At 44.6% G+C, this 24014-nt stretch overlaps 1 protein-coding gene across 7 annotated transcripts in view; it reads right to left on the bottom strand.

Annotated features, from left to right (window-relative positions):
• TLK2 (tousled like kinase 2) overlaps positions 1 to 23372 on the bottom strand; it is a 43215-nt gene extending 19843 nt beyond the window's left edge. The window contains exons 1-11 of one of the 7 annotated variants that reach the window (XM_032134410.1): positions 22998 to 23372; positions 21562 to 21639; positions 21077 to 21165; positions 19233 to 19298; positions 12591 to 12662; positions 10119 to 10188; positions 9050 to 9093; positions 7867 to 7962; positions 5045 to 5212; positions 4388 to 4483; positions 1454 to 1546 (exon numbers count right to left, since the gene is read on the bottom strand). In XM_032134410.1, the coding sequence (XP_031990301.1) occupies positions 1454 to 1546; positions 4388 to 4483; positions 5045 to 5212; positions 7867 to 7962; positions 9050 to 9093; positions 10119 to 10188; positions 12591 to 12662; positions 19233 to 19298; positions 21077 to 21157 (786 nt within the window). In that variant the 5' untranslated portion in view covers positions 21158 to 21165; positions 21562 to 21639; positions 22998 to 23372. The remainder of the gene's footprint in view (positions 1 to 1453; positions 1547 to 4387; positions 4484 to 5044; positions 5213 to 7866; positions 7963 to 9049; positions 9094 to 10118; positions 10189 to 12590; positions 12663 to 19232; positions 19299 to 21076; positions 21166 to 21561; positions 21640 to 22997) is intronic. The other 6 variants (XM_032134411.1, XM_032134415.1, XM_032134412.1 and 3 more) reach the window with 6 other exon arrangements.
• Positions 23373 to 24014: the final 642 nt, after the last annotated feature.

The raw sequence follows: 24014 nt of genomic DNA, 5'->3' as shown, positions 1-24014 counted from the left end.
TTTTAACTCACATCTTAACACCCCTCTAGAACAGGGAAGTTCTGTCATCCTGGTTTACATGTAAGGAACTAAGGTACAAAGAGAATAAAGACAAGCAAAAGTATTTTAATTTTTTTTTGTTGTTATTAAACATTTAAGACCTTGCCACAGCTACCAAGGCTCAAAATAGCTTAGTCATTGCTGGACTATCCTCCGTCTTTAGCCACAATACTGGCAGAGGAAAAGGATGGGGGAACTCCCTTTGTACTTTCAGTCAAATTCTTGTTCGAGTCACTTTCCATCAGCCCCTCTACACAGACTGCTCTCAGTGGCAGCTGCTGCTTCACACCACCACAGCATGCAGCAGGACTGTATGTGCAACCACTTTCATTAACAGAGTCAAATTTAACCACTTCCCTTCCACCTAGTAGTCTAGTAAAAACAAAATAATAATAATAATTTAAAAAAAAAAAAATCTATTTCCTGCTTCATGGATTGTTTCCACAAACTCACATGTGCCCCGTGTCTCCGTAAGCTTGACTGAGCTCTTTCAGGTGCTGAGACCACACACACAAAGCCTTCCCTCTACTCCCTTTAATGTCCTTTCTAATGCTTTTCAACACTTCTCAAGAGCTGCCTCTCCAGCTGATGAAAGCTAAGTCAATTAGAACTCCTCCATTAAGACAAGATCCTTGATTAGAAGGTATTTATCTTTTATTGACGAATACTAATGGGTTAAGAGCTTCATCCTTTTGGTTTGGCCAAAGCATGTTCTCATCTCTATACAGGCCTCTGACTCTCCTGAATGAGCATTTCAGAACATTACTTCCCAGGCTACTGAGAGGCTACTGGACATGCTGCCAAACAAAAGGCAGAGTCAGCTCCTCAGAACTTAGAAGAGGGGAGAACTGGGTGGAGGGAAAAGGGCAGTGGTGGAGTCACCATCCCTGGAAGTGTTCAAAAAACGTGCGGATGTGGCACTTGAGGACATGGTTTAGTGAGAACGTGCTGATGGTGCTACACTGATGGTTGGACTTGGTGATCTTCAAGGTCTTCTCCAACCTTAAATGATTCCATGATTCTGTGAATTCTGCAGAGAAACCTGTTAGGTTAGCCAGCAAAATACACAAGTGTGCAACAGATCAAAGGGAGGCCAGCACTGCTGAAGACACAAACAACTGAGCTACAACAACTCTGCGCTGTATATGCCCAGACACTGCCTAGATTCAAGCAGGCCCACAGTGTCTACAAGCCAGACAATTACCCTGCAAGCAAGGGACAACCAGAGTTACCACAGTATCCACAGGCCAGACAATTATCCTGCTGGTAAGGGATCACTGGATTTGTTTTACCTTGCAACTATTGGTTCTACAGCTGGTGTACAAGCCCCTGCTCTGCAGCCTGGCTGGCACAAGCATTTTAAGTACATTTAAATAGCAGCTTTTAGAAGAGTTGTCCCACTTTAAATACTTACTCTTAATAAGTCATCTATCCTCCCCTCCTTCTTCTCCAAGTCAGAGTTCTTACTGTTTTCTAGTGCAGATATTTTTTCCATTGTGAGGTCAGACTGTAGGGAAAAATCACCATAAACCACATTTAAGACAAATGGATAATGTTTCAAACAACCAGCACTAATGTCCCAGTGTAACCTGCTCTGATCTGAACTGCTGGGTCTTTTGAGAACTGATCCCCTGCATCCTGGCAGTCAGGGGAAGAATGTTCTCCATTATTCATTTTGTTGTTGCATGGTGGGCTCCTCCAGCACAGAAGGTGCAGTCAGCCAGCACAGAGCTCTGAAGAGCACAAACTGGTAACTCTCAACAGCCTAAAATATCCTCGGTGTCCTGCGAATTTTACATTTATAGTTGAGTTTTGCACACTCTTTGGTGGTCTCTATGCAGGAGAGCTTGTAAAGAAAAAAGGCTTAAGAAAAAAAAAACCCACCACATCAAATCCCAGCCCTCAGCTGGAATATCAAATTTATGATCTTTCATGAGCACAGACAACCACCTGCAGACAAAGACAACACCTGTGGGGCTCTAAAGTGGTCCTGTGACAGATAACACAGGTCTTCATTTTAAAATATTATAACAGATTGACAGCAAGAGTATTGGGCACAAGCTTTTGTTTCTGATAAACTGATGTATTAGTACCCACTGGGGACAGGAGCTTTATAGTTCTTGAGTGAAAACTATCTGGAAAGTTTTATGGGGTGTAGCACATCTCAAATACCTTCAGTGAAGCAGTGAAATGAGAGTTATACCCAGGAACAGAAGACACACACTACATTCTTCAAACATTTCAGATTCAGCACTCCAATTAAAGGGTGGGGAAGAAAAGGTGAAGGAGTCAGTATGTACATGAACACAGCATCTAGAACAGCCAAGTCAACACAGAGGAAGCTCTCCAGAACCGTACACACAGATTTCACACTTGTGGCTAGCAGGCACCTATTCTGTTTCTGAGAAGAGATTGCAGAGACTTACCTGTGGAGTTATGTAACTGTTCTCCAAATTTCAAGCTTGCCTGGAAGCCAACACCATGGAGTAAGAGACAAACTTGGCTGACTGCTGCTTCCTGACATATGCCCAGTATGGAAAAGCTCAAACAGAGCACCTGCCAGCATGGCACATCATGCAAGATGGGCCTAAATCCCAAGAGACAAAGAGGAGGCCTGGGCAGGTCACCTCATCTCTGCCTCAACTTGGTTCATGCTTCCTGCCTGCAGGAAAAGCTTTGCCATGGGAGGCACCATGCAGGATGTCTGTGCAGAACCTGGTGCAGCTGGTGGCCAAACAGCAGAAAGTGTCTTTAGTAAGTGACTGTTATTTCACTTAGACAAGTGCACAGACATGCTTGCCCTGTGTCAGAGAAAGTCAGGATACGTGCTCTTACATGTGACTTCACCCCAAGTCACCTCAGAGCACTCAGGCCCTAGCACTGACTGAAAACACCGAGGAAGTAACATCATGCTGACTTGCTTTTGGCACTGCCACAAGTGATTCAAGCTGGGGATCACTGAAGTTGATCTATTTTTTAACTCTATCAACTCCAGACAGGCTTGGAAGGGAAAAACCAAGAATTTGTACACGTCGTCATCATGCAACCAAACATTTTCCTAGATTCTTTCCTGCACGTGTATGCTCCACCTAGACCTCTGGGGAATATCATGAAGCTAAACACTGGCAGATAGCTTGCTCAGATAACATCTTGCTAAGAACATGGACCTTGTGGGCATGTTAAGCACAGAAGAAAATAAAAACACCTTGTTCTCTCCAGGCAGGACCACTGTTTTAAGCACGGGTGTTGGGACAGCCAAGACTGACATAATCTCTGGCAGGTTCTTGAGTTGTGGCATCATTCTCACACACATACCTCTCCATGCACTGTCAGGAAACAGGCATCTTCCCAGACCAGCATTTTAACAACACAGACAACAAAATGCAACCCTAGTGACACAACAGAGGCCGGACTTGAGCAAGTGAGTGCCCCCAGAGGGGGATTGCTGTCCTTGGTGAACAGAGAACTTGTACCACCTGCAGGGTTAATGGAGAATGGACCTTCCCAGCAACAAATCACCTCTGACAGAGACTGGTGAGGAAATGATTGTTTAAAAATTGCTCAAGGGAAGACACAAAGAGATCTGAGATGAAAAACCAAAGAAGATTAAAAGCAGGCTTGGAGAAGAAATAAACCAGGTGCACTGCAGATAAAGCTGGGCCCCCTGGTAAGCAACAGAAGATGACACAGCTAAAAGAATCTCAATAATTTAAAAGGTACCAAAAAGATAGCAGTACAGTCAGAAGAGCTACTCCTCTTCTTGACTCCAGGTCAGTGAAGTTGCTGGGAAGCACTTTCAGGAACACACCATGTTACACCTTGACAGGACAAACTATTCCATGAGTGGACACTACAGAGGTCAAAGAGCTGCCAGCCAGACTGTGGCTATTGGTACTGTAAGCAATGTGATGCACCATGGCCCAGCGCTTGAACAGACCCAGTGCTTGAACAGAGACATTCACAACTATCACTCAGGTTTCCTTCACACCTTCACTTCCAGAGAGAGGAAGAACACTGAGGATACAACAGAGCAGAAACAGAGCTGAGGTGTTCCTCTCCCAAGCACAATCACACACAGCTGATGAACTGCCCACAGCACTGACACAGAAAAGCTTCAGTAGCAGATTGGACAAAGTCCAGCAGCAGCAATTGAAAACATTCTTTACAGGATGAGGAACAAAGCTCAGAGCAATTCACTTCACTCAGTAGTTACAGATGGAGTTGGGAATACTGGCTCTTCTCACTGGAAACATCATGTCCACTAGCAGTGGCACCCTCTAGCACAGCGGACAAGCTGCATTGAGCTTCAACCTCACATCCAAGAGCTATATTGTCTAGTGAGCTATACCTGTGACTGTTTGTGCTGGATGGAAATCTGTTTTTGGGAGGTGCAGGAATGCTCAGTGTTCCCTGATCCGGTAGAAGATGGGCTGCCTTGCTGGGCCTGTAAAAGAAAGTTGTGTATTGTTACATGTCCCCCAGCACGACCACCAGTGCCCGTGCAGATACATTCATCTCCACACCGGAGCTGCAGCCTGGCCTGCACCACACTTTCATGTTCAGGTTTAAGGATGCTCTAGAGATTCAGTTCAGTAAAACTAGAGCCAGTTTCTTCCAAGAAGCCTGACCCAACCTGCTGAAGACAAAGCTTTTAAAAGCCTGATATAATTCACGGCAGCTGAGATTAAGCAAGGCCAAACCAAACACTTCTCACAACAAAACTATACTTCTATCTTTTGCTTTTCTCCATCTATTGGATTATCCTCTCAGATGACATAATTCTGATCTATGTAAGATTTTGAGCTGCTAACTTAAAACTCACACCCATTTTATTAAACAAGCAAAGCCTGGCACCTAGAACTCTTCACAAGGAAGATGAACTTACCAGAAGGTGATAGACTGAGGTCAGCAAAAATGAGGCTGCACTTGGGCAGAAAACCTTCAAATTCCCCATCCCTTAACTAGACACATGCCTTAGGATTCAAATCTTTTCAGAGCTGCTCACCGAGACAAAAGTAAAACAGAGGCCACCTCCCCTCTGTGCCAGCTGCTCATTCTCTAGCCGCTGCTTCGCCAGCATCACCGACATCAGCGTTGGCAGAGCAGAGTGTTCCTCCTGCGGCTCCTTGGCTGCGCTGCCGTCTACCCCATACAGCGGCTGCTCCACTCGCCGCTGCAACACAGTCAAAAAACAGACAATGAACTACTTTTTTTTTTTTTTTAATTAAAGAAAAAAGTGATTCTCTGACTCTGCCAAAACTGTTGTCAGTGAAGCAGCAGCTCAGGAATGAGCAGGCAGCATGGTGAGGATCTGATAACTCAAACAGGACTCCTGCAGTGATTATTCCAACAGCAGACAGCAACAAGGAAATGAAGTTAACAATTAAGAAAAACCCTAACAAATGAACACCCAGGACAGAATTCCTTGTCAGTTAACACATCCTCTTCCTTTGCAAATACATGTGCTTCAGAGTCAGTGGAGCAAAACAGATTGCAGGTCCAAAAATCTACGTTGGGATTTTGGTCAATGCATTCACAATTATATTTTTTTATGCTTCTTAAGGACTCAAACAGCCAATTCCATGATACACTGCTATTCTGGTGAAGTAAACTGAGTCAGCACTCCTAAATGGCAGCAACCTAACCATGTCTAGGACCCAGACATCAGGATAAGCTCACTTCTGTCATTACAGCTGGGGCCCATCTCCTGCAATGTAAGCAAAGTACTACTTCATTCCCAAAATCCTTTAAAGGTCCATTACATCTCTTAAGGGCCAGCTCCTTTCTCCTGCAGTAGGTTAGTTTTCCAGCTGTGGTGGAGGAAGTGGGTTTAGCAACAAGAATCATCTGAGCTACACTGATTACAGCACACAGCATCTCAATGCCTTGGCTTCCAAAGCCACACCATCACTGCTAAAACTTGGCAGCCTGGGTAATAATCAACCAAGTCCTTCCAAGCTCTAACTCTGGGCCAGGCAAATGCCTCCGAGAAAGCAGTCACGTCAGGCTTCAGTTTTTCTCAAAAACCTTAATTGCAACCTGTTTTCTGGCTAACATTACCAATTTCAAGAGTGTGCTTCCTTCCCCAAAAGAATGCTTGTGCCTGAGAGTGGCCTCGCAAGAGTCTCAAGACCTGCAGATCATTCTGATCAAATGAGGAGTGAGACAATTCAAATCAGCCAAGAGATTTGAAGAGTAGTAGTAACATCCTGAAGCCATTACAATTCCTCTGCAAGTTCTGATTGCAGAAATTTTCCAGTACAGTAGAGATTAATTCAGGTCTGGAGGAGGTTTGTATCATGTGAAAGACATTTTAACACTCTGCTTCCTTCCAAGATCACAGTGACACCTGTAATGGCTAAGACACTCAGCGTTCATCTCCCCATTTCTTTGGGGAACAGATCAAACCATTGACATTCAGTTTGTAAGAAGAGGAGGGATCTTGCAAGGGCCCAGAATAGTTTGTTATGAATAAGCAAATATCAGGTTTAGCTGCAAGAGTAAAGAACGGAAGATAAACACAAGCACCTGTGTAAGGAGAGAGACACAAACTGGCCTGGCTGAAACTAACTGTGACATCAATATTCACCAGAAATACTCTGTTCAACTTTTACCTACTCAACACATAGTGTAGAAGAAGAAAACCAAAGGAAGAATCCACTTGTCCCATTGTGGGCTATCTAATCTGCTGGAATAAAGAATTGTCCCTAATCCCTTACACATCTGCAACAGTCAGAGATGGTATTTCTTCATTAACTTCTCTTATAAGAGATGTATTAGTGAATTAATACATGATAGGATGAAAGTCCATTCAATTAATAGGATATATTTTAGTTTTTAGAAACATTAAAAAGTATCTAGAAGCATATGTGAAGTTCTCCCTTCAAGCAGCATTACAAAGCTTCTGAAATCCAGCAACACATGGAATTCTGAGCAGAGTGTTCAGTGTTGGGGTTTAGTTAAGTATATTCAGGAACTGCACAAAGGTCTCTGCAGAATAACAGAATTACTGAAGACTTTGCATTTGGCTTTGGGAATACCAACCTTTCCCACAATGTCTCCAGACTTTTGTGACACTCAACAAATGCTGAAAATTTTTAAAGAGGCCCAGCCAAAGGTCAAAACTAAAGCTCAGGCAACAGAGCCTCTGAATACTGCTTTGCTAGTTGCAACAAATTTTTTTAGCTGCTCTGTCCTAAAATGGTTTAAAAATACTGGTCACTTCTTCACATCCAGACCTCACAGAAATGCTGCAAGTAAAGTGGAATTACACGTCAAAAAACAGCACCAGCTGTGCACGTACACACATTTCTCTGCAAACTTTTGCTAATGCCTCTTGCAAGTCATGTGCACACGAACAGAAGTAAAACGCCTTCCCAAAATAACCACGGTGTGAACATTGTTCAGGATACCCAAGGGGTCCAATCAAGATCAGAATATCCCTGACTAGTGCTGCACAAACACACAACATACTCCCAACTCCATGGAGAAGTTCATGTACTACAATAGAACACAGGGTAACTAACGGGTCAGCTCTACCTTCATTAAGGACCATAATCCCTCTGCACCCACACAGCATGTTAAAAACATTCATCCTGTACAATTTAAGCTCAGATATTCATGTCAGCTACAGCTGGATTAGCGACTGTCCCAGGGTCCTAGACATGGCTTTGCTTTTAGAACCCAGTTTCAGATTTAAAATGGAGAACAAGCCAAATCACTCACCAAGAGACAATTCCCTATCCAGAACCTTGTATTACCTGTCTGAAGCATGGCCACCAAGTTAATCAATGCCAGGCCACCAGCTGTGTCCCCAAGAACACTCACCGGCAAGGGGTTGGACAGGGAATGCTGCGGAGAGGATCTGGCGACGGGCGGCACGCTTCTGCCGGGACTGGTTCCTGGGCCACTGCCCCCAGCAAACTGGGCACACAAACAGATTTGATCATCGTGAATTCCACAGAGATACTACTTTTAACCAAATTTAACACAGACAGAAGAAACACATTTATCTTAAAAATGAAGCCTTATAGGCTTCAGGGAATCATTTAAATAAACTGAAAGTAAATTTTAAGAGGAAAACCTTAACAGTTCACGGAGTTTTCAAAATAACAGAAGTACGTCAGACAAACACTTGTATTTGCACCAAGTACATTTTCCTTTGTAACACAAAAAGATATAAACCTGCACACTTGGCCATAGATCAGTTATTTACTCTATGGAATTAGGAAGTCCACTCCCTGTAAGGAGACATGTCTGATGTGCACCACAGGAGTGGTAAGGAACGTTCATCTCCACTGCAGCTGTGCCAGTCACTGTCAAAGAGGCAGGACAGGTAAGGAGCTGGGGAACTGCTCCAGCTGGTACAGAAACCCCTACAGTGTACCGCTCATAAAAAAATGTACCCAGCAAAGAAGTAAGCACTAATAAGCACGTAATTTCCGACTCCAAGTTACTCCATAAAATAAAGAACAAACTTAAGAGAAAAGCTACAGCTCTGGATTGTGCAGACCTAGAAAAACTTTAGATATTATGCAGTGCAAAAAAGAATACTGAGTTTTAGAACGTCCATCACTGTTTTGGGGAAGGGTTCCCATGCCCTCTATGGTGCCAGCCTCCCACGGGAAGTTTTTCTTATGAGAGAACCCTATAAGCAACTTCCCACTCCAATCAGCAGGACTCTGCAGGTGGGCTCTTTTGCAACACCGGACCCCTAACAAAACTGTTTGCAAACCTAGAGATATCCTCAACTGAGACAGAGGTTCCAATGGAAATCAACCTCAAACCTATACTTAAGTGAAAAAAAAGCCTTATCAACTGCTCAACTAAATGTTAATTAAAAATCAACTTCCTCATATCCTCTGCCTAATCAGGTATGAGCGTATCAGGTTGACATCATCAGTCCACGATCCCAATGACAGATCAGTAACACACGTCACACCACAAACTTCTATCTACAGATTTTGCAAAATGTGAATTCAGGCAGATTTGCCAATGAAAAGATTCTTACCTCAAAATAATCACTAATTTTATGTCCTCTAGGAGTGCCTTTCCCTAAAAAGGAAAGCAAAGGATTAAAACCAGAGTTGTACTTTTAAGAACAGAAGTTATCATGCCATTCTAAAAACCTCCTCCTACATTTTGACACTCCTTTTCCTGTTCAGTGCAACACCTATCACAACAAAGCTTCTGCACAACAAAAGCCCGCCCCAGGGTTACAGCCCTTGTGCTGTTTTTGGGAGGCTTTACAGTTGACAATTCAATTAACTCTCAATTCCAAACATGTCAGATCCAATCAAACAGCATTTGCACTTGCTGAAGTACTTAGAAAACACTAAAGGTCTTGACTGTTGCATAGGTTCTCCAAAATTTCCTTCAACATAAGGAGAGAGCAAAGGGTACTTTTACTCCTCCGCCTTCAGATAAATTACTGCATATTAGATCTCTCACAAGCATTCCTGTAAGAGTTTGAGAGATAATTAGCAGTGGCTTAACATCAGCTCATTAAAACTTAGCCCTTTTCTTTTATTATCGTATTATCAAAGCAGTTCTGTCAACACAATTCTCATTACTTTCTTGTTGAAGAATGAAAGAAATCAAAATCTGCCCCTCAGCCCATTTGCTAGAAAATCTGAACTTGGATTTAACATGCCAGGTTTTCCACAGCACTCAGGACGGCAGTGCCTGCTTGGGCACAGCTTGTTCCTGATTTGTCATGGCCAGAACTTGCTCTAACAAGGCAGGCACACATCTTGGAAAGCAAGGAAGAGATTACAGGCTGGATTCTGAAGACTGGCTGCTGTGTATGTAGCAACACAGGACCAAAACAACACTTCAGAGCAGCACACGAAGCCTCTGGGCAGCCTGTCCCATAAAAATGCAACAATTTGTGTGAATAAGCCAAGTATTTTCCTGCCAATAAGGATAACAAGGCTCCCAGAAGAGAATACACCATCGTGGAGTAGTTTATAAGAAGCTGCCGAGAAGAGCCATTAGTTTCCTAGGACACTGCATGTGCAAAACGTGCCCGAGTTACCAAGCACGTGGCAATCCTGAGCCAGGGTCGGAGCGTGGATTACCTTGATTGGTCTCATAGGCTTCTGCTTTCCTCTTCCTATTCCGCTGGTCATTCTGCTTTTTCTCAGGAGTCTGTTAAACAATACTTCAAAATTAACATTACTGCAGTTATTCCAAGATTTAAAAAAATGCCCAAACACAATGATCTGTTCCATATCCCCAGTGGCCATTTCTTTTCTCTGGTGCATTTGTTTCTATTGTTGGTACTTAAAGAAACAACTGCTCTCAAAGAGCTCCTACCTGCTCATAGATGTGCTGCAGGAGGGAGAGAATGTGGGTAACGAGGTAAATTTATTTTTTCTATTTCAGCTACTGCAAGCCAGCCTACGTCCAGTGACCTCACGGGGTTAGCAGAGCAAGCTCAAACACTTACAAAAACTTGTGTAAACCACTTCAAGGTGATCATAGTACTGGTACAAGGGGAATAATGATGAGAGGTTTAAGTACTGACATCCAAATCTGCAGTCCAATCACAGTCTCTTAAGCCAATTCACTTTGCCTGCAGGTAATGCTTCTTCTCAAAGCCCACTGCAGATGGCTAGAAGAACTATCCCAGGACAGCAGCCAGGACAAAGCTGTTACAGATTCTGTTTGCTCCTCACCTGCTCTCATTAAAGTCAAGGGTCAGTTGCATGTGCCATTTCTGTGAGCGTCCAGAGACCTGACGGGCAGCTGATCAAGTGGATTTATGCACAATCAATTTATTTATGCACAGGCACAATACAGAGCACACTTGACAGGCCTGAGGGCTCCAGAAGTGTCATGCCTATCTGTCTGTACAAGGCTAGCAAGCCTAATCATGTGAGGATGGAGGAGACCCTGGCATGATGCTTTCCCTATCACCAGGGTTACATCTGCGGCCAAACCTGCTAAAGACACTGGGAAGCAGACTGCTGGAAGCAGCTCACTGAGGTTGCTGGAAAGAGATGTCTTGTCATTCCCATCACCACTGTTATTTTACAAACATCTCTTATCCCAAATCATCCCAAATAATTCCCAAGCTGTATGTTCTCCAATCACTGCAGCCACCATTAAACTATAGCCTGGGGGCAGGGAGAAAAACACTATGTGCAAAAAACAGGTCTGGGGGAAGAAAAACCATGGCCAGAGAGTCTGTGGTAAACTTAAGTTTCATACTCTTTGGAAACCCAAATATCGAGTACCCTCTTTAAAGATCTCTACCAAAAGACTTACACATGCTAAGTGCAGAAATCAATCTCCCTCCTTTAGTAGGATAAAAAGGATAAAGTTGAATCTAAACCTGGCTGTGTCCCCAGTGGGTGCTGGACATCTAACAGACCCATGTTACCAGCTGGGCACTCACAGACACAGTGTTGTTTTGGTAAGAGGATGGAGGGGATGTTAAGACAAAGGTGATTATTGTGTCTGCAAGGTACTTTTTTAGAATGAGGGGACTGAAAACTCCAAAACTACCTAGACTTGCTGCTCCAGCCCCTGTATGTGTAAAAGTCCGTGACATTGCCTCCTCACTGTGTAGTGAAGAGCAGCTCCTGAACAGCGTTGGCGTGACTGTAACACCACAGGCTCCATTACAGCCTCCATGGAGCTGTGAGCATATTAATGAGATTCAGTTTAAGTTGTTTTTCCATTCAAGTACTTACATAACAAAAATGACACACAACATTATCTGTTACAGACTGAAAAAGCAAGGAATGGGAGATTCAAGTACGTCAGCTTGGTCAATTTATATCTCTCCACAAAAGTTCATTAAAAAAGAACAATTAAAAGAATGAATACTCAAATTTTCACTATTAACTACACTTACTTTATGGAGTTTAAGATACAGCATTCTCAAAAGCCCCTCATACCAGTACTGCCATATAAGAGAGGGAAATATGATCCAAAACCTACCTGGTAACTATGGGGGAAGTTCATAAGAAATGCGTAAGAAAATGCACTTAAATTTGAGATTTTGGTTTATTGACACGAAATTTTAGAGTAAAAATCCAACTAGAATTCATTTTGCTGCTTTAGTGAGCATCTTGAAATAGTTAATCCTAAAGAAGTGAGATTAACCAGGGACAAAGCATCAATTTTCACCTCCTCACACTTCCACAGAGCAATCCACAAAATGCTCTGCCTTGTATTAGGCTCAGGCAAACTCACATATTTGATAGATATGGCAAACTTTTCCATTAATGCTCTCTGGCTTTTTATGTGTATCCAAAAATGTATCCCACAAATCCCAATGAACTGAAAACAGTTTCCTAAGATGAGCTTTATGAAGACTGTGTTTGGGATTGGGTAAAACCTACCTGGAATGGTGGGAAGCTTCGAGGAGGAGCTTCACAGAGAGGTCGAAAGCCTGCACGGTCAAGCTAAATACTTCCCTGGTCCCTTTCACTCTCCAAACTAAGACAACCATCACTGACTATCACACAATTTCTTCCATGTTTTGAGTTTGATCACGTTCACCTTAAACCCAACTACCCCGAGGAGTTGTGCCTGCTTACCTCCAACTCTTTATCGCTCAGAGAGCCCACGCTGCACAAGCTCTGGTTGGAAGACTCACTATTTAATGGACCCTAGTGAAAAGCAAGCAAAGACTGTTAGAAACAACTTCCCTACAAGGCAGACCCATCCTAACAAAGACTCAGTCTCTGGGCTAACTACAGTTACAGCATCATCACGGGTCAAACTCCCAGACACAGGATGGGGCACTAAGAGGCTTCAGAAGCCATTTGCAGCAGGACAGTTGGATTGTTCAACAATTTTTTCTCAGGATAGTGATACAGCCTTTGGAATATTTCTGCATCAGTTCATATCCTAACTGGTCTATTTACCCGCATCCATGAAACAGCCAAGGTGGTATTTATAGAAGCCTAAGGTTTGAGGAAGCAAACCTGATTTGTTGAGTAGTAGGGGTTCCAAGCTCAGCTCTCCCAGCAAGCATCTGCTTGACCCTGAGCTAAGCATTCAGACACATCTTCCATCTGGCAAGCCAGCTACTACTGTATCAGATGCTTATCGGATTTAAATGTGTAATTTTATGCTTTTTTTCAACGCTAAGAACGTGAACAAGTGAAAGTTGTGTTAACAGCAGTACAACTGGTACCCATAATACAACCTTTCCCACTTGGCTATTTTATGGACCCATGTGTGACCTACCCACAGAGCAGCTGCTACCACCAGGCCAAAGCAGAAACTCAAGAGGCTGGAATAGATTTACCAAAACAGTAACTGGGTACCTCAGGAGTCTGCTGCATCTTTGCAGGCTCTGCTGGATACACATCTGCATTTTTACATATCCAAGCAGTTTGAAAATTATTTAAGATCTCAAACAAAACTGGTTTTAAAAGGAAAAAGTGAATCATGCAAAGTCATTGTGTTTTATCCTGACACAAAAGTATCCTCCTACAGATATAACTTAAGAAACAAAGACAAATTTGACAAAGATGTAAAAACAAGATTCACAATTAATGATGGAATGTATTAACAGGAAGAATGACATGATAAAGCCAGCTCTCCATTAATAACTTGTGAGCATCTTTTCCCCAAGATGCATTCTATTTTAACATTTTTAACTTTGCAGTAACCACTTCCCACCAATCAATCTTTCCTCAAAGCAAAGCCATTTCTCGTTATACACTTGAGCAGAAGACTCAAGTGGTGGAATGGGGGAGAAGCATTAACACCACAGAGAAACCCCACAGTAGGTAATTTCTGAACAGACCAGTTCTCCCTCCCCTGTTTAAGGGACAAACACCACCATCAATTTGTGACATAACCTAGCTATTACTAACCCCAATTCCCAAGCAGGCATGTGCTGAAAGTAAAAGTTCTGTTTACCTTCTTGTGTTCACTGTGATCATTAAATATCAAATTTGTTTCTCCTAAAACGACATGCTCAGTTGGTTCAACCAAAAAAAAAAAAAAAAAAAAAAAAAGAAAACCCAACACCTGAATAGCTCAAGAAGCTAAACATTTAGGATTCCCTTAGAGAAAAACTGCAGGTTTACATTCTTTACGCCATACCATTAACCCTTCAAGGGATCACACAAATAGCTCAGGACCAGAAAAATGATTCACCTCATCTCTTCAGCAATAGTTGCTTTTAAGCAAAGCAACAAGCTCCCAACCACCCAACATGATGGCTCACAAATGTTATAGGTACAACTCTTGGTCATTCCAGGAATTTACTCCTTGGCCAACAGGATTTAAAAGAAGTGCCAGCACTAACATTAGCTACATCCACATGAAAGTCTCAGTGCTAAAAAAATTGTAAAATCTTATGGCAAGCGGCAACAGAAAGTGAATCCTTTCACCCATGAAAAAAAGCTTGTTTATAAACTGCACAAATGCTGCCCTCCAAAATCTTTCCATTCTCTCAGGAACTCCAACCCCAACAGCACATCTGAGGCACCAACCAACCTCCTGTGCCAGGTGAGAACTTTGTAAGATACAGGAGCATCTCTCCAAATGAGCATTTGCTGGTCTCACACTGGGGTTCTGACATGATGAAGATGAAAGTGAAAGTTGTTTCCACGTTTGCTTAAATCTGCTGCCTCCATTTTGCAGATGGATAGCAAATGACAGGAGCAGCTGTTCCAAAAACACCACGTTTGAACTTTCCATGAACATTATGATTGAAGGGGAATGTCAGGGGCTTACACAAGACAATTCTTCTGCAAGGTCCCTGTATTCTGGCATCACCTGGAGATTAACTGATAGGGCCACTTATACCTAGAAATGATACTAAGATTTAAGTTTATCCTGTCCAATACAAGAAATCCACTCAGTTTGCACCTGAATGTAAAGTTCTGGGATGCAAGCAGCTGGAAATATGCCTAATACAAAATCCACAATGTTTTTCTTACTTCCAGTACTACAACCACCTGTACTGACTACCCTGCGTGGGAATTTTTTAGCTCTACCAGCCGGAATCAAAACCATTTCTTGCATCACTAAAAGAGTAGTTTGATGCTGATCAGATTCTTGAACAGAAAAAAACCCTTTTTTTTCTTGATTTTAAACCTTCCCCTAGAACCTACGCTGATGATGTGGTAAAATTCAACTCAGTGCAGTAGTAGAAAGGGTGAGAAGCAACCAACTTCTTCATTATGGAACTGGAACAGAACAGCTTGCCATCGTCTACAGATATCCAGCAATTTCACTGTCACGTGTACTGATTTGTGAACAAATGCATAATTAATTCTTTGTAGACATGTTTTGACCCATGCACTGGGTCAAATGCATGACCTTCCCTTACCCCTGATCACCTTTGAGAGGACCTTCCATTGACACTTTCCTTACTCTAAAGGATTAGACCTTTACAGACAAGAGCTGAACTTGGCAAAGTTGGCAAAAAGTCTTGTTGTGATGCATTCTGGCTATGGAAACTCAAATTGTTCACTGGAACGTGCTGTACTCGAAGCAACAAAGATACAATACCTAGGACATTTCAGGAACGTGACCTAGTGCTCAGCTGCACCTCTTCTGAGTCAAGAGAAAGGAAAAGCAAGTTTTCCTGATTATCCAGATAACATGAGGTTATGTGTGAAATTAGGTATCAACTGCTTATAGCAACAAGTTTAGGCGTGGATGTGAGAAACCATATAACCGAGTATCTCCCCTCAGCTAACAGTCAGTGAGTGTGTATATAAAAAATGCTTCAAATTTGTATTTTATCATTCCTGACTGTTTATACTTAACTCAGCAACTGACTTGGGATAAATGTTCAGTACTTAATTTAGCATACCATTTTTAAGTGGACACGACACAAAAGGAATTAAAGGAATGAACCTGAATTTTGGAAAAAAACCCCAAATAAGCAAAGGCAAAGAACATTAATATGAGAATACTGCCAGGGAAGTAGCAGTGGGGAATAATAAACATGCAATAGTTTACACAGGAAGAGCTTATGAATTTTGTTCCAGAAGTTATCTGGCTTTTCTAGACCACTTTGGGATAATACTGCACTTCTCTGCTCTCACTTCCAGCCCACTCATCCACTGTGCCCTGTCAAGGCAATCGGTGATGGCGCTCAGCAAAAATTCAAAATACGTGGGTCATCTGAAACAAGCTAATAGTTCCTATAGTGTTTACCCAAATGACAAGCACAAGAACAGCACACACTTCCTCCTCCACAAGGAATTTCTTTCCAAGATAAGCCGGCATGCTCTTTTCCCTTGTGATTCACCTATCAACTGCTGCTTCGAAGTCTGTGACCTACCTATGCACAACAAAGCCTCCATGTTGAGAATTGCATGCAATAGCAGCAGGCACTTTCAAGACTCCTACTCAAGAGGCAAGAATTTAAAATCTGGCCACTCACAGGAGCTGGTTAGTCATTTCTCCCTTTGCCAGAGCCCCTGGAAAGCCCACAGTAAGGCTTCAATGGCTGAGACTTCAAAAGAGACAACCTATCCTGCTAATAGCTCCCACCAGATCATCTAGAACAACACCAAGCTGACTCAGCTCCCCTTACCATCTCCTGCCTCCCATGACTTGTGCATTTTCACAGCCTCTCCAAGTTCCCAGAAATGATCCATCACTCCACAACTCAAGTTGGGCAGTCTCCATTTTGTGCTCTCCAATTCCTCGTACTGAAAGGGAGCTCTAGGAATTCCAGCTGCCTAGCCAGAGTCTCCAACATAGGCTTACAGCAACGTGCACTGCAAAATTCTCTTGCTGTCTAAAAATGGAGGAGACATGGAGATAGACATGCTTCATTACCTCAAGCCAGGATAACCCGAGTTCCTCTGAATTCTGCAGCAAATCAAGAGATTTCAAAGGCAAAGAGTCAATCCTTAGTTCCACTAAAGGTTAGTGCTGAGTCCACACAGGTTTACACCAAAGTGAAATGGTCGAATGGTTTTACAGTTACCCTGGTCCAGTGCTACTGTGTAAGGTTTAATTAACATATTCTTATCTTATTTCAAGCATCACATAAGTATGAGAACTACAACCTGCTTCTTAATTGAACTTTTAGAAAAGCTCAGTAATACTGCTGATAATAAAATCCCTGAATCACTGAGGTCTTTTTGCCACGAGAAGTTAATCTACTCTCAGATGTTCACAGGTAACCCCCACTCTATCAGATGGGTAAGCAGATTTGCAGCAGGATTTGCCTGGCTTCCATTATGCCTCAAGAGTTCTCTCTGGTTGGAAATACTGTATTTTTATTTTACTGATGGCAAACTGAACAGAAAGGTCACACAACTCATCCTAACCCTCAGGTCAGGAGCAGAAATAGGACTGAGATCTGACAACTATTTCTGGGCTCTAGCAGCCAGACAACACATTTGAAGTAATGTTGCACACAGAAGCATCTGAACAATTTTCAAGTATCTGGCATAAAGTCCCGGCACATTCTGTGGCAGCTACTAAATTCAATTCTAAGTTTTAAAACTCTTATTAACTGGTTCTTCTCATGGCCTGACACCTGTTAGGGACCACCACTGTGCAGCACCATATCCCTCCAAGGAAGACGTGATCATCCTCAAACACGAATTCTCAATGTGGTAACTTTGCTGCTAAACCTTCTTGTCGAGTACATCACAGAACTGGAGCTGCTGAAGTGATCAGGACTTCAAAAGTTACAGAGGAAGAATAAAAACCAAACTAATACAAGCAAATACTGTTCTTTATGAACAAATTTTTGGTGGCATATATTCTGCAGCATTACCTCAAAGCAGGAGGAAAAGGAGCACTAGCTACCACCAAGACCAACACTTTTTCAGTTCTGGCACAGTCAGATGGATCTACAAGATTCCTACAGCCCAGTTACCCTCCCTAAAAGTACTTCAGCCTTTTTAGTTTAACTATAAAAGTGGCACACAGAGCTTGGTTTGGAGATCTTTTGAAGACCAAACTTGTAGAAGATACATGTGCTGCTGTGAGGACCCACCCTGGTTAAGCCTGAGACAGGCTGTGTGCAAATACAGATTCACGCCTCACAATTACTTATTCAAATTCTTACCCAGGCAAAGTCTGTGGAAATGACACAAATCCCTTGGAGTTAACCCACCTGGTATCTTAAAGACAGCCCCCAAACAGGGGGAAGGGAGGCAGAAGATGAGAACAGACTAAAACAATATTATCCAGAGAAACAACTCCTGGGCCTCCTGACCCAAGGAAGATGTCTAGTCAGCATAACGCCTCATGGGAAAGCACTTAGGTTTTCCCAGTAAGTAAATATAAACAGGAGCTAAAAAAGCAGGAACAGTCGGTGTCAGAGTGTCAGGTGTTAATTCAGGGACTTGCTCTGGGAATTCGGGGAAGAATGGCACTTCACCATATGGCAAGAATAGACATCTAAAGCATCACCAGCTTTTCCAAGCTATCTAGTGACCTGGATGAAGCACAGGAGTATAACAGTTGCCTAGAAACATTTCTTGCTCATAAATTTGATTCAATGAATTAACTCCAAGCTTCTAGTGAAATACATTCTTCAGCTACCAAGTAAGAAACTTCATCACAGGCTTGCAACAGAATTTGGAGGCTTTTGGGGCTACAAATGACCTCAGTCATTGGGTTGTGCCTTCAGCTACCACAGGAGGTGACAAGCACACAGCTGTTTCCAAAACAGTTTAGTATTTCTGTCCTCTACTACTGTTACTGGAAAGCTCTTCCAGAATCCCATGATTCTGATGGCTAGAAGCTTTTTTCTAGTTTCCGGACTGAAAACTTATTCTAGATCAGCTTGCTCTCTTCATATCTCAAAATACCTATAGTTGGTTCTTTAATAACACAGAGGAACTGTGGGCTTGAAGTCGTATTAAGGTATAAACTAATGCTTTCATTTTATACAGGTCCAAAATACACCCTGTGTTTTTAAACATTAAAGAAAGAAGCCATACATAGCGAGATACACCCAGTGGGAGGAAGGCAGGAAGCGCAGTACAACTGCCTGCTGCCTTCACCCAATCACATCTGAGCATCTGAGATGACATTTCTTCCTTTTATGCAATAAACAGCACCAGATACCTTCCATCCCAGGAGGACGGGCCAGGCCCTGTCCCACTAGATGGCACTCACTTACTCCATAATTCTTTCCTTAAACATTTCATTGGAGCCAGCTAAAAATCTTAGCTGAATCACACAAAATTGTATCACAGCTTTCCCAATATATTCCCTTTAAGACAGTGACCTACCAATGCCAGTGCGGAGCATGACGGACGGAGGCTTGGGGGGGTAGGGAGGGAATTTGAAGCACCAACCTGGGAGGGAATGTAGTAGCTGAAATTAATACTGCAACCGAGATTTGCTGCAACATAGTAGAGTCATGCTAATTTATATCAATGGTTGGCTGATCTATTGCAAATTAGCAAGAATGCAAGTAAATAAATAAATATATTGTTTGCAATAAGTGTAATGCACTTTAACAGTTTACTGACTAATACAAGGTAAAACTGCATAACAACAGGTAAAAATAAAACTCAGCAACAAAACAGCTTTGCTCAAAGTGAGGCCTCCAAGGAATGAGGCTTTTTTACTTGGATTGCTTTAGAAATGAGATTTCAATATTCACCCCTACAGAAAAGGGCATGTACTTTCTGCTCCAAACATATTGGAAACATAATTAAGATTTGCTTTCCTGTATCTCTTAAAGGTTATTCCTTTAAAAGGAAGAGTTCCTAACATTCTTTGTGAACACTGAGTACATTGGCACTGTTTAAAGCTATAACAATGTCTATGCTTTTAGCTGTTCTAGTAAGATGTTTGGGGTTATCTGTACTGGTACAGCTAAAGATTCTAAAGTGACAAAATGTGGGAAAAGAGGCAAGAAACAGGTGATAAAGTACATGAAAAGTTGTAATGTTGTATGAAACAAGATCACAGTACAGTAAATGCTATCAACTTTTATGCCAGAAAAAGAACATAAAAAGAACATATTAAATTTGTTAAAAGTCTTAAGAGTAGGGGAAGACATTAAAAAATCCCCACACTCTTACTTCAGAAACCCAAATTGTTAACCCTTAACATCTAGTGTTAATCTTCCTTACTACACTTTCTTACAGCTGAGCATTTGGCTTCCTCATGCTCTCTTCCCAGACTCAACCTTGTCTGAGAGGCAGAGCAGAAAGAAAAGCGAGATCTCAAACAAAACTCTTTCCAGTTTTGAATCACTTTGCATTTTTCTGAGAAATGCAGCCTCTACAATGTTTCTTCTCAAAATAATTCTAAGTGGCTTCAGAAAATCATCTAGCGATGTGTTGCTTTACCATCTACCTTGATGTTGTTCAAAACTCAGTATTTCCCTCAAAAATTAACTCATTATCCCTGCCCTAGTTTAAAATGAGTTCTGCCACCATTTCATTGCTCAGAAAGACTGACATTAACAGCACCAACACCTGGAGAACTCACAGCTTAATGCCAGGACACCAAGCAACCACACAATGTTGTTACTCAGGTGCCTTGCTTTAGACAGCTCCTGATCAAGTGGAAGCTGTACATGAGGACAAAGATGGGATTTTATTGGCAGGTTCTGGATTAGACACAGGAGAGCTGCCCTGCAAACACTTTTTGTGTGTGTTCCATGTGATGGGGTAGACAGCTCCTGCACCCTGCAGAACAACTCAATGTTTCAGTCTGGTTATGTGTTGTATCCAACACGTAACACTTGAAACTGTATCTCACCACCAGCCAAATTCAGCTCTCAAAGGTATTCTTGGCGAAAGGAAGAGCCAGATGAGATTCCCACTTCTACAAAGTTGTCATGGAGTTTTTTGGGCATACAAGCCGCCTTAAGATGGAACAACTCCTATGAACTTAATTAGAGCCAAAAATCTTCTGTTTAGCAAAACATCTGCTCAGAGAGATCCCATTTTCATTCCTCTTGAACATACTTCACACAAATTAGAGGTCAAAACACAACAAGTGATACAGAATCTGTTTGCAAAGCAAAATTATTCATGTAGAAATTTAAAAACCCAACCGAAGTGCAAGGCAGGATGGCTAAGCAGTCATACCTGTCACCACAGGTATTCACACTCACCTTGGCAACCCCAACCCCAGTGAACCTGGCCTCCAGGAGCTCCTGCCTGCGTGGGTCCAGGCTATGCAATTCTTCCATCATTTCTGCTGCTATGGGAGAACAACACTCAGATTATGCAATGCAAGGAAAGGAGAGAGACATTTAATATTCCGTGCCACTGACAAGACTTAAAAGTGCCTGTTCTGCAGCACAACCGCGTAGAGAGCGTTTTCTTGCAAGAGAAATGCAAGATTACCATGTAGTAACAACATGACTTTGCCACCATATTATAGTATTTAAACCATAACCCTGCTGGAGTTTCCTCTCCTCTCCTCTGTTGTACCAGCCATTTCAAGATCTCTAAATCCAAGAAACCAATTATGTCACATTCTCCCACTGGATGCTTTATTAAAAGGAAAACATGGGACCAGAGTGTTATGACTAAAAGCTTCAGAGCTTTTCATCTGTGCTGCATGACTAGGAGAAAAAAAAGCAACATTCTTTACCCCATAATTTATTTTTGGCCAATCCTGGAAATACTCGATCTCCACGAACTCCAGATTTCACTGACAACAGCTTTGGTTCTTCCAAGCACAGAGTGGGATTATAAGAAGAAAATAATGCACGATTAAACCTTTTAATTTACAAGCTAAAGCATCAGATACTCCTAAAATAACAGCAGCTTCTATATTCTGGATGTACCTGGGGTACCTCTTGGCAATCCAACACCATGGATGCCTTATTTGAAGGGTTAAAAACCTACCTAGCATAACTGTGTAAACAGGTTAAAAATCAGGGAATACATAATTCAAAGCCTGAACTGAGAAAAAATGGGACAAAATTCACTGTTCATTATAACTGTGAATCACATCTTTCCAACTGCACCAATCAAGTTCATTTCCAGAAATGTCTGTTCCAGTTTCATTTTCTGGACTAAGGTAGAAAAAAAAAGGCCAGAAACAGAAGATAAAGATTTGCTGTATAAAGAGCATATGCGATGAGGAAAGTTCTTGAAGGGCAGCAAGTGCCCTCTAGAACAGGCAGTGCACAATTGTTCCTTTTATGAACTGTCCATTTTGTCCCTGCCGCTTCCTCCAAATGCTGCGGCTCCAAGTCACAGGGGCAAAGTGAATCCATCCGGGGGCATTCTCAGCTGCTCTCCTAAATCAGTCCCAAGCCTCAAAAACTAATGGGATCCTAAATGTGGTTATTAAACAACCGTATTTCTGCCACGGGCTCTAAAAGCCCAACAAAGCTCTCAGCCCAGTTTTCAAAACAGGAAATCTGAGCAGCGAGGAAAATGACAGACAAGCCGCAAACGCCAAAATGTTCAAGTGCTCCCAGGGCTCTCGCCCATCATGGGGCGACCATCCACGGGGAATCGCATCCCCACACCGGGATGCTGCTCTGGAGAAGGGGCTGACACAAGTTCCCCCCGCCGGGGGCTGCCCCGGGACCCGCTGCACCCCTCCAGGCAGGGCTGGCATTCCCTCCTGCTCTCCCGGGAAGGGATTTCCAGCACCCCTCTCCTACCCACTCGGGACGCAGAGGCACCGGCCGCCGAGCGAGCAGCCTTGCCCCGCTGCCAGCTGCTGCACCGCCTCGGCCTCTTCCTCCTCCCCTCCAGCACCCCCTCAGCCCGAGGCTCCGCAGGCCGTGCCCACCCTCCATCGCCCCCGCGCTGCCCCCGGCTCTCACCCCCGCCAGGCCGGGCCGGGCCGGGCCGCGGGGCCTGCGCTGCTCCGTGCCCGGCGAGGGGCCCAGGCCGCGCTGCCGCCGCCCTGGGGCTCAGGCCGCGGCCCTCTCGCCGTGACCCGGCCCGGCCCGCGGTACCAGCCCCCGCCACCGCCTCCCCCGTGGCCGCCCCCACCCACTCTCGGGCCGGGCGGGGACGAGGCGAGAGGTGTCCCCGCGCTGCCCCCGCCGCCCCTGGGGGTCTCACCTGGCGCTGCCGCTCCTGCCGCCGCCGCCCGGCCCAGCGCTCCCCGGGCACCGCGCGGATCCCGCCGCCGCCGGGGGCAGGAGCAGCAGCAGCAGGAGGAGGAGGAGGGAGGGAGGGAACCTGCTGCGGCGGCGGCGGCGGCACGGGCGGGAGGAGGAGGCCGGGGGCGGCTCCGCGGCCTCCGCTGCGGGCACCGGGGCTGAGAAGGGCGGAGGGGAAGGGTGGCGGGGGGTAGAAAGGGAGGGCTCCGGGCTGAGGGTAGGCCGTGGATCCCCGGCCTCGCGTGAGGGGCCTGGCCGGGCCGGAGCGCGCGCGGGCCAGCGGCGGCAGGACAAAGGCCTCGCGGGAGGACCCGGCGGCCAGGTGGGGCGGGCGGGGCGGGGGGTGCACGGGGCTGGCGGGCGCGGCGGGGCCGGGGCAGGTGCGGCCCCTCGTCCCTCCCGCCCCGCGGCGCTGGGCCCGGCCCGGCCGATGGGGGCACACGCGCTGGGGAAACCGCGCCGCGTCTCGCGAGACTTGCACGGCGGGGAGGGGGGGTCAGAGGGGGCGTGGCTCGGAGAGGGGCGGGGCCGAAGGGGCGGAGGGAGGGGCAGGTGGCGGGGTCAGTGGGGCTCGGGGGTCAGGGCGGGTCGGAGCGAGCGGGAGGAATGGGGGGGTCACACAGGGCGGGGGGGGGAGCAGGAGGTCAGAGGCCTATGGGATCGGGGGGGGCGGCCTTGGCCGTCATTAGGACCTGGGGGTCAGGGCAAGACTGAAGGGCAGGGGGCATGGCAGATGTCACACAGGTATGGGGGAGCAGCAAAGGCTCAGGATGGACCATGGGGTCATGGCAGTCGGGGGGGCTGAGGGGGCAGCAGGCTTAAGGGCAGGTCAGATCCGGCTCTGGGATGGGGACAGGTCTGGGGGCATTGCAAGGTCACACACGTGTGGGGAAGCAGCAGAGGGGCAGGGTCCTCTGGGGTCAGGGGGGCTGGGGGTGGTAAGCACAAGGCAGGGTCAGAAGGGCCTGCAGGTCAG

This window comes from Corvus moneduloides, chromosome 26, assembly GCF_009650955.1.
Source record: "Corvus moneduloides isolate bCorMon1 chromosome 26, bCorMon1.pri, whole genome shotgun sequence".
Taxonomy (NCBI): Eukaryota; Metazoa; Chordata; class Aves; order Passeriformes; family Corvidae; genus Corvus; species Corvus moneduloides.
The sequence above is the reverse complement of the archived record's forward strand: the minus strand, read 5'-3'. Positions and strand labels throughout refer to the sequence as shown.